This window comes from Pteronotus mesoamericanus, unplaced genomic scaffold (genome assembly GCF_021234165.1).
Source record: "Pteronotus mesoamericanus isolate MK-2021 breed Mesoamerican mustached bat unplaced genomic scaffold, CSHL_Meso_final scaffold_137, whole genome shotgun sequence".
NCBI classification, from domain to species: domain Eukaryota; kingdom Metazoa; phylum Chordata; class Mammalia; order Chiroptera; family Mormoopidae; genus Pteronotus; species Pteronotus mesoamericanus.
The window spans coordinates 3,927,317-3,937,985 of record NW_026555306.1 but is presented as its reverse complement, the minus strand read 5'-3'; the positions used below and the strand labels follow the sequence as shown (position 1 = coordinate 3,937,985).

General features: G+C 55.0%; 1 protein-coding gene across 1 annotated transcript in view; it reads right to left on the bottom strand.

The window, feature by feature from the left end:
* The window catches only part of ARHGAP35 (Rho GTPase activating protein 35), a 116,449-nt gene that overhangs the window by 5,531 nt on the left and 100,249 nt on the right, over window positions 1-10,669 (bottom strand). Inside the window, exons 4-6 of the mRNA XM_054588644.1 lie at window positions 8,938-9,015; window positions 7,127-7,258; window positions 184-289 (exon numbers count right to left, since the gene is read on the bottom strand). Of these exons, the coding sequence (XP_054444619.1) occupies window positions 184-289; window positions 7,127-7,258; window positions 8,938-9,015 (316 nt within the window). The remainder of the gene's footprint in view (window positions 1-183; window positions 290-7,126; window positions 7,259-8,937; window positions 9,016-10,669) is intronic.

Genomic DNA, 10,669 nt, shown 5'->3' with positions numbered 1-10,669 from the left:
GAACTACGGTGGGAACCTGAGCCACATGCGTGCCACCGAGGCGGACCAGCACCCCAGTAGGCCGGGTGGGCCCCCGTCACCAGGCTAAGGACGGAGCCTCACTCAGCCTCATTCTGCTGCTAACTGGCCCTGACTGGCGATTTCCAAAGGAGGGAAGACCAAACAGCAAGCCCTGTGGCGTACTTGTTCAGGTGAGAGATGACGTATTTGAACACTTCATGGTTTTCCTTTGGAAATTTCTTGAGTACCTCCTTGAGAGCATGCAGCTTCTGCTCCCGGTCGTTGATTTCTGAGGAAAGAGAAAACCAAAGGTTTCTATGGCCACGGCTGGGGGTGTTCTGGGGCTCCAAGCAGACCCAGGTCCCAGGCTGCCGCTGACACCAGCGGGCTCTGTTGGGCCTCCTCTGAGGGTAGCCCAGGGCTGTTGGACAAGGCCCACCCCGGAGCCGGTGCCCTGGCGGCGCACCTCGCAGTGGTGCGGGCCTGGGGTCAGGCCTCCTTCTGGGTCCCAGGGCCCCGCTCAAGGGGAACACTATGGGCCCGGAACTTCCTGGCCCCCACCACCCAAGATTCGATGATCCAAAGAGACTCCACCATAAAGAACACCATTCTTTGCTCATCCGGTTGCCCCTGGAGACAGGCATCTCAACGCAGAAAGCCTGCTTGCTTTCTGACCAGACGGGTGAGCGCCACCACCACCCACGCCAACAGACTGTCTAGGGAGGGAGACTGTGACAGAACCGGGGCTCTGTCCTTTTCCGAGAACCACAGGGACCCTTCACACATCTCCCCATTGGAGGAGCCCATGTGGGAGATTCCCATGTAGTCCACCAAAGAGTCTACATGCCCCCTTCCCCCACCGCTCACACTGCGCTCACCACAGAACCCTAATGCACCAGAGCAGTGGAAACAAACTTGCCCAAATGAAACGCTCAACCCACGCCAGGCCCGCCTCAGTTAGCCCTCACAAGCCTATGAGGCCGGGGCTGGTATTGCCCCATTTCAAAGATGAGGAATTTGAGGCCGAGGTTGCAGGACCTGAGTGGGGACCACTGTGCTCCCTGGGGTCCAGGCTACCCCTCCCCGAGTGGGCCTGGGCCATCTTGGCTGGGAGAGCTGGCCGCAGCCAGCGAGGCAAGAGGGTTCAGAGCCCTTCTGGAGTCAGGTGGCCAAGACAGGCCTCTCTGAGTGTGGGAAGGTATCCTGCTGGCTACACTTTGGAACTGAAGGTTATGTCTAGGGCTCCAGGGCTTAGAAATCCCACAGCAGGGTTGTCCCATGAAAAATGGCAGCTACCCAACAACTGAGGGTCGTGGGGGTGGGTGGATAGGGGTCCGTTAAGAAATATCATGGTTGCTAGTTGGTTTGGGGGCACAGGCTCCTGTGCGATGGAAAAAAGTGATGGACCCCCTCACCCCAAAACAGGCTGTGGACAAGTCTGCCTGAACCTGGAGGTCTGCGGACTCCCCAAACCCATGTGTTCTTTTGGAAGCCTGTGGCCTCCGAGTTAGGAATCTCTACAGTAGCTGGCATGCCAAGAGGACCACAGTCTGGGGACGTGCCTGAGGAGCCTGGCCTGAGCTACGGAACAAAAACAGCCAGCTGGGAGGGCAGGGAGGTGCAGAGAGGGCTGCGCAGGGAGCTCAGAGCCCAAACCTGACCCACGTGGCCCTAGGTACGAACGACACCAAGCAGCTGTGTGACCTCGGGGAAGTGAGACATCTGAGTGTCAATCTCCTTGTCTGTCCAAGGGGCTGATGACAGTGCCTCCCTCACTCAGTGAAGACCCCCAAGACATGAGGAGCCCAAGCAGTAAGCGCCTGGAGGCGAGCCTGACTTCGGGGACAGCAGTGAGAGCGCAGGCTGCGCGGGTGGGCGGGACGCGCTGTGGGGAGCTTCGCTGGCAGGCCAGTGAGCACGAGACTGGGCACACTTTGACTAGAGAGTGACTTGATAAAGCATGTGTCTTGGTAACAGTTGCCTGTTAGAAAATGACTAAAGAAACCCCAATACAGAAACTAATTATGTGGAGCCATTATCAGCTTCATTTCTTTAAGCCCAAGATTTATTTTAAGGGTTCAATCTCAGGGGCACATTTTCTCTCTGGCCTTGAGTTTCAAAACCCTTTCAAGTTTCAAGAAAAAGTTCACTTTAAAACAAGTGAGCCGCTCTAGGAGGATGAGCGAGCGTACCAAAGAGCTCGAGAAGCACATGCGTGGCTCAGGGTCTCACTTAATAAAATTGTCATCCCCCCACCCCTGCCTGCGGCCCACTGCGAGCTCAGCTCAGTGGCACAGGCCTCTCCTGGTGCTGTTGTGCCACAAACACAGCTGTGTTTGTTCTAATTAGGCACTCGAATGGCAGGCAGCACCTTCACCTAAGAGCCAGCCTCGCCAGCCTTGCCCGCCCTCCTGGCTGGAGGCAGGAAATGGGGCTGGCAAGGCCGCCGTCTGCCTGGGATGCCTGCTCCTTCCTATCCGCGAAGCGACGAGGCGGGCTGCTTCCTCTCGCTCTTCCTCGGGGTGGGGGGTGGGGGCAGGGTGCGGTTACTGGGCCTGTTCACAGACTGCTCCCAGGGAGGCCAGCCCCTGGTCTGGCACAGCCATGCGCCCGAATAGGACCGATGGCTGCCTCCGCGGGCTCCCTCTCCCTTCCTCCCACTAGCTGCGCGGCGCAGATGCCCACCGGTGCCGGGGAGCATCCAGTGTGTGGTGAGAGCAGGGAGGCCATCAAGGACAGGAACAGGAAGCCTCCAAGTGCAAAGCCTGGCCCTGCGTCTGCCACACGAAAATCAAGGTCCATCTTGCTGATGTCCTTCTGACTGACCTTGTTCACTTCCCTCAAGCAAGCAAGCCCCACCAGCAACGAGGGCACTACTCCAGGCACCGGCAGCCTTTTCATGGCAGTCCCAACACCCGTGAGACCCTTGGGATACGCTGGAATGTGGGCAGAGGATTTCAGTCCCTTTTTGTGTAGCCCTCCCCACCACCGCGGGAAGGTGGGGCTGGGTCTGTCCCACAGGCTGGCGAAGGAAACCTGCTCAGGAGGCAGTGCGGGGCAGGCACCAGGCTGGCGAGGGGAGGTGGGACGGGCCCCATGCCCTGGCACCCGGGACAGCACGCCTGCTCCGGATGATCCCCTTCTGTGACGCTGCGGTGCCCTCTCCTGCTTCAGCGGGCCTCTGTGGGGTTCCCGGGCTTGGGCCCTCTCCACTCACACACCATACTTTTGAAATTAGGTGTCAGTCAACTGAGGCAGTAAGTCGTTGCAGGAGAGGCATTTTCAGGCCAGTTGGGCCAAGACAAAGTCTGGACAGAGACCGGGCAATTTAGAACTGAGGCCACAATAACTCAGGAGGAAGAGGAGGGGACAGCCAGAGGCCATTGGGGACCTCAGAGCCCAGCTCACCACGGCCCTCATGGAATAAAGATAAACCGAGGTTCAAGGAAGTAAAAATAGTGGTCCAAGGTCACAGAAACTGGTGCCAGGGACCCTGATCTCAAATGCCATTCCTGCCCTGGCTGAGCCACTCTGCTGCCATCTGTGGCACCCAGGCTCCAGGCTGGAATCTGCTGCAGCCCAGCTCAGCGCCCAGGAGAGCACCCCGATGGCCTCCGACCGCCTGGCACTCCGCACCGCCAGTGGAAGTCAGCACCCAGCTCAGGGCCACACCCCTCGGTGAGGTACTGGGCAAGCGTGTGCAAGCCCCACCTCTGCTTCAGGTGGGAAATGACTCCAGGCTGAGACCTTGCTCTGGAAGATTCCGGGTGTCTGTCTCCTAGAGGTAGAATCGTGCAGTGACTGCTCGGGGCCCCCCAGCCCACCAAACCCAGGCAGGGCTGCCCGTGCTAGGGGGCGAGAAACGCCCCCATGCCCTTCAGCAGCTGTCTGGGCAGACAAGAGGAAGCAGAATCCCAGGATGGGCGATGTCACAAGGCAGCACGTGACCAACAGCCTGGTGAGCAGCAAGGCTGGTCTGTGCGGTGACTGTGCAAGTCAGTCATTTAGCGTCTGAGGCCCTGAGCGATGGCATCTGGAAATGGGATGGCAAGATGGTAAACTGGAATCCTGAGCCATTCTGGGCCATGCAGCCCTTTGACACGACGATGAAAGCTACCGGCCACCTCTACAGACTCAGATGAGCACATGGACCTTACGTGCAGTTATAGGGTGGGAATAACAAACAGCCTGGAGTCAAAGAGCCTTTGGCTCAGAACCTCTGCACTGAGAAAGAGCCAGCTCCAGGGCCCCTTCTGGCATAAAAGACGCCAGTGTGGGGCGCTGGGTGGACCAGAGGGCTTTCAGAGAGGTGGTGGTGGGGTCATGGGTATTGTGGGAGGAGGAGAAGGAGTAGATGTGGAGCAAGGACAGTGGGAGGCTGAGGTGAGGCGTAAGGACAAGATGGAATGGCGAGCTCAAAGCTCTTTCCTCTGCCTCCTGCCACCTCTTCCATGAAGCCCTCTACCTTACTCCCACCCCACTGCATTTTCTGCTCAGCTTGCTTCACTCTGCCTGACAGACAGCTTAAATATGCATCCGGGGAGGACAGGGGCAAGGTCTTGGCACCGAAGGTCAAGCCCCAGATTGCCCCTCCCTAGCACTATGCTGTTATTCATTTCTTTCTTTTGGCAGTTGCCTCTCACACGCCCCTAACTAGGGACCTGGCCTGCAACCCAGGCATTGCCCTGACTGGGAATCGAACTGGTGACCTTTTGGTTCATAGGCCAGAGCTCAATCCACTGAGCCACACCGGCCAGGGCACTGTTATTCATTTCTGAATCTCCTGCACATTACCTCAAATGTGGTAGAAAGGTAACTGGTAAGTAATCACACACACACAAAAATCTCTACTTTGTGGTCACCATTTTCAGCATGTTCAATGTTGTGAAATTATAGTGCTAACAAACAATTTGATAGTGAGCTTGATAGTTGTTGTGATGGGATCTGAAACCATTTCCAAGCCCTGAACACACACAGACAACAGTTCTTAGGTATTAAGCGAAAAGAGCTGGTCAAGTTGACGTTGCCATGGAAACCCAGCCAGGCTGGGAACAGCTACTTTGGAGCTTGAGAATCTTTGTTTCATGTCCCTGAACACGAACCTTGGCACTGCCTGGTTGGTGTCCCTGGCTCAGTAACCACCCCAGGACATGCTCAGCCCCACTCTTCACTCAGCTTGCACTGGCTGTGAGAGGTGCTGGGTCAGCGAGGTACGTGACCCCCCTCCCCGCCCCCCAGGCTCAAGACACAGAAGCTCCAGCTGACTGGTTAGCTTGGGGCACAGGAAACACACAACAGGAACAGGAAGCAGAAAACCTCCACCCCTTTCCAGGCTGCAATATGGCAAGGAACTCCATTCCTCAGCACTGGAAGTTACGGAAGCTGCTGTAGGAAGGCCAGCAGATTTCCTATCAATAAAACCTTCCCCTTCTGCCCCCACCCCCTCCAAAAACAAAAAGATGCTATGTCAGCAATTCCTTCAAAGAAACAATAGGATTCTGTTGGGTGCCAGGACTCTCTTACAAGCCTCTAGATGGCGCCAGCTCAAGACAAATGCTGACAGGAATCCCCCAGTTCCCAGCAAGCTGGGTACCAGCTCCCGCTCCCGCTCCCTAACTTCCGCCCAGAGACCAGCCCAGGTAGAAAGACAGCCGGCTCCGTGGAGGTTTCCGATGCCTTTCACCTCCAGCCGGCCGGGGTCTGCGGGGGAAGGGACGGCTAGGAGGGCTTCCCTCAGGACCGCAGCTGAGGGAAGAAGCCGGAACCCGCCCCCGCCCCCTAACTCCTCGGGAGGAGCCCTGACTCCTGTCCTGATAAGGCAGATGGGAAAGGAGGCCAGGTGAGCCTGTGACAGTCCCAGCTCCCTTTTGTTTCTGCCCGGTCCCTGCTGGGCTCCCGCAGGATCAGGAGCTGCGAACAAGTTAATCCGCCATGGCTGCGGGTGAAATGTGAAGGTGGCACCAGGCTGTGGAAACAAACACCACGAGAGGCACAGGCCATGGAGAGGTGACTGCAGGGGTGGCTTCTGTCAGCTCCTCTATTCCCTGAAGCCACCAGAGTCTGTAACCCAGGACTTAAAGTCCTGCCTACAAATTTCTGCCCACACCATCAGGCTTGTAACTAAACTGTACTTGCTTAGAAATCCCTCTTTTCAGTAGGGCAGTGACAAGATGAGACTGATGTCCTCGGGTCCGAGAAACATGGCTCCCTTTCCTCTCGCCCCCCCCCCGCCTCCTCGGTCACTGGCAAAGACACTCCCTTCTGCTGCAGAGCAATGGCTACTTCTGGGGGTTTGATCCACGAGAGGTGCAGACTGAGAAGGCCGCCTGCGGCTAAAAAAAGGTAGGAAGTGCCACACACACAGGAAGCTCTGAGCACGACACAAAGGCTGGGAAAGGTGGCCCAGTGGGAAGGCTCCCAACTGGATGGACAATGCCTCCCGAGAGACGCAGAGCAGGGCAGAAACAGCCGTTGGGAGGGCGGGACAACACGCAGAGGTGGTCTTTAAAACCAGAGGTGCTGACTTGCTGCAGCCCCCGAGTGACCGTCCGGTTGGGGCCGCTGGCGCCGTCCGCTTCCCTGCAGAGGCGGGCTGCCTGGCCCCGGGCTCCACGTTAACGTCCTTGTATGAGATGGGAGAAGAGGGGCGTGGGGGTGGGGGGAAGACAGTAACACCTACCTCTCACCAGGTCTGTTGCAGCCCCGCCTCTAGACGCTTCCTAATCTCACTTTGTAAACAGGAGTAGGGACAGTGACAGAGGAATGGAAGGGACAGAGAACATCACACGATGCACAAGCAAAGGAGCAGGGATTCAACCAGTCTGACACCCAAACCAGGCTCCTAAGTCATGGAGTTTGAGGGGATCCTCAAGAAAGCACCTCTGGTCTACAAAGGCAGGTGCCTCATTTGCAAGTCCCTTTGGTGTCATCTTGTTAGGTCCCCTTCTTTACATCCTTCAAATACTCGCTCTGAGAGCCAGAGGGCCCCGCTCCCCGAGGGCAGGACCCGAGCCTGCTGCCGCGCCCCTCCCCCTCCCTTTCACCTCGCCCAAACCACCCGTGCGGCGAGGACGGTGCGGGGTGCGCCTGGGGCCCGCGGGCCGGGGGCTGCGTGGCCAGCACTCACTGTGCGCTTCCACCAGGTCAATCTGCATGCTGTACGGGACCAGAGGGTCCGGCAGCTCTGAGAAAAAGCTCTTCATGGCACCAGCCACAGTGTTGACTGTAAAGTCTTTCTCTGCCAGGTCCAGGTTGTGGTCTGAAAGGAAGTTGGGAGAGTGAGGGAGGACTGATCTAACCTGGGAAGAAGCAAAAGGAAAACTCAGTGCCTGGGGGAAGTCAGAGAAACCCCGAGGACCCTGGGACGCTGCCTGGAGCCGGCTGGCCTGGCCAGGGACTTGGGATTGTCACAGTCTGGACAGCAGCGTCCCTGGGTGCTGCTAAGGAAAGGTTCTCAGGTTCGCGGACCGAGGCCGACAGCCAGTGCCTCCTTCCAAGGTTATCCTGAGAGTAGAGGAGCCAAATCAGCCCTTCCGGGCCATGCAGGGAGCTCCTCATGCCTGCGAGGATGTGTTGCTCTATTTTCCTGGCACGTCGCCCTCCAGAGGAGAATGGGGGGGGGGTTCCCAAAAGGCCAGCTTACTTTTCACTGTGGGGTACAAATACATTTCCAACAATTATGACTGCTGCCCCCACCCTTGTCCCTCATGGTGGTAGGACACACAGACGCATTCCTTTTTCTCTCTGGCCCCTCCCAGCTTACGACACCAACTGCTGTCTCTAATTTCTCTTTTCAAACTTTACTGCATTCTTGATTTGTAAGAAATCAGCTACTGATAGTCATTAGATATTCCAATTTGGGGGGTATAAGCTGTGTTACAGATTCTTGTATATTACAGTATTAGTGCACACACTAGTGCATGGCTGTACCCTCATTTTGACCTCATGCTTCCTATCCTTCAAGATTAACAAGCGTTTTCCTTCTCTTGTGTGTCACCTCCTCCCACAACGGCTAGCAGAGGCTGACTGTGGTGTTGCAAAGCGCTCTGGCCCCGGGTGCTTGGGCAGGGTGCCTGCTCCCGGCCAGGCACTGGCTGGCCGCTCTGTCACACAGGCCCGCACGGGCTGCCTGGCTTCTGAGCCTGGCGTGGGCTCTTCAGGCCCTGCTCTGTGTTGGGTCAAATCCTACTGTGATCCTTAGCTTACCTTCCTCTCTGGCCAGTGATATCTGGGAACTTTGATTGCTTTGGCTCATTTGCTTCTGGCACTAGTGGGTGAGACTTCTTGTCCCATAGTGTGCTCAGTTCTAAGAGGTAGAGTTTGGCCACTGGTTGGGGTGAAATAGGTGTGGCCTCTCAGAGCTTCCCTAGCTTAGGGACAGGAGTCCCTGCCAAGAGTAAGTCTAACTCACAAGGAGTTCAGCTTTGGAAGCCTGGGTCCCAAGGCTTAGCTAATCGCATGTCCCCTTGTTCTCTTTCTTTTGTGCAGGGACTTCGTGAGGGCACTTCTGGGGCCACACAGGATTGTCTTCTCAACCCGACCGTTCATGCCCTATGCGTGTAATTACTCCTGCGTGGCCCAGTCCCAGGGAAGCAAGGTCCTTCAGTGGTGCATGAGGCATGGACCGCGGTGACCCGGAAGAGTGTCTGTAGGTGGAGACAGGCCGACACAGGCTTGGCAGGGTGACGTTTCCGTTTGCTGACAGGGCCGGTTCCCCTCTCCTCTGTGGCAGCGTGACCATGGAAGCAATGCTAACTGGGACCGAGTGCCTTCTCTTTCTCAGCCACCGAGCCAGCACCTCTTGCTTTGGGGCTGTGTGTGGCAGCAGTGTCCCCAGAGCCCAGCTGCAGCTCCCCCAGGGGACTCCACTGGTAGTTCCGCTGTCGCGGTCACTTTGGCTGGCTCCAGCCTCTGATGCTCAGCGGGCTGTGGTCTTACCTTGATCAAACTGTCTCTGTAGACTCTCCATCTCCGACTTGTTCCCGCTGACCCGGTAGATGCCTTCAGTGCTCAGTCCTGAGGAGAAAGGGCGGGCGTGTCAGGAGCGGGCAGGGGAGGGCGGAGGACGAGGAGGGCCGGGTCAAGGAAAGGAGAGAGCCACACGGCAGCCTCCGTGGGACACGAAGGGGCTGGGCATTTTCCTATATGATTCGACCCACTTCCCCCGTATTATTTTTCACTTAAAATTTTAAAATACTTAATTTGTAAAAATTAAAATAATGTAAATACATCAGCCAAAGGTAACTTTGTCTACAGTTTGATAGATACTCCTGAATTTTATTTTTTTTACAAAATGAAGTTTAATACTGTTTTAACCTACCCTCGGCACTTACAAAGTATGTTGTTGACTTATTCTAATCATTAAATACTCTTGCTTAAGAACATGATTTTAAAGACATCAAAAGATATAACTTTAGAAATAGTCCTACCGTTAATCAGTTCAGCTTTCCCAAGTTTTCACTGTTAGAAATAATACAAAATTATGTAAGCTAGTAAGTTTAACAGATTCTTGGCCGTGTGTACTTCTTACTTTGTGACTTTCCTGTTCACGTTCCTGATCATTTTCCTATAAGAGTGGTTCTTCTTATTTTGTACTTGAAAGAGGTCTTAGGATATTAAACAATTGCCTGTATTAATGTTATAAACATTTACCTTTTTCCCATTTCATTATCTGTGTTCTACTTTTGTATGATTTTTTGAAGTACATAATTAGAAAGTTTTAGGTTTTTAAGACCAGTCATTTTCTTATGATACCTTCCTTTGTTTTTATGCCTAGAATGAATTTTCCTATTCTTAAGTGAGATAGTTTCTATGTCTCCCTTCTTGTTTTTTTTATACCTTTAAAAAACAAACAAACAAACAAACAAACAAACAAACATTTAACTCTATGATTTTCTGGAACTTACTGGGTATACCGTGTTGGGTAAAGGAAAAACTAACACTAAACCTCGATTAAACAGTATAGACGAATATAAAGAACCAAGTGACAGTGACGTCCTCCACCCTTCACTCCCGACCCCTCGGCAGTGGAGTAGATTCTAAGCACGTCCCCCAATGCTATCGGCCCCTCTCGGGGAAGCAAAGTCCACTGGTGCCCCCTTTGGATCACAGTCTAAAGGACAGTCAAATCACTGTGAAAACCAAGATGGGATCTCATGGCCAAAGCAACCCCTGTGCCTCCTGCAGACCGGCTCTGAGCAGCTCTGGCTGGCCGACGGGGCCCTGGGGACGCGCCCTGCGCTCCCACCAAACACCAGAAGGCAGTGCAGGCCGAGGGGAGAGGAGCAGACCCTGCAGTCAATTAGTAGGCTCCTAAGAGCCAAGTTCTCAACGTCAGTTATCACTGTAATTGCTGCCTCTGGAGAGGCACCCATCAGGCGAGATAAAAGCAGTCAGCCTGCCTGTTTTCTGGGACCCCAGATTAGTGGCAGGTGAACTTTGAAAAACACTGAAGCAAAAGTCATCAATTCCCTGACTTAAAAGCTGTTAATTGCACACAGGCCTTTCACCCCAGAGAAAAGAGGGTTAATGGATCGGTCCCAAGGACACCCTATTGTGCAGTGTCTAGCTTACAAAGGAGCTGCCATCACCGCACTTGGTGAGAGGAGCGCAGACGCTTTCCAAACCTGAGGCCCCGGGGGCACCCTGGCGCAGTGGGGGCCCTTCCGCT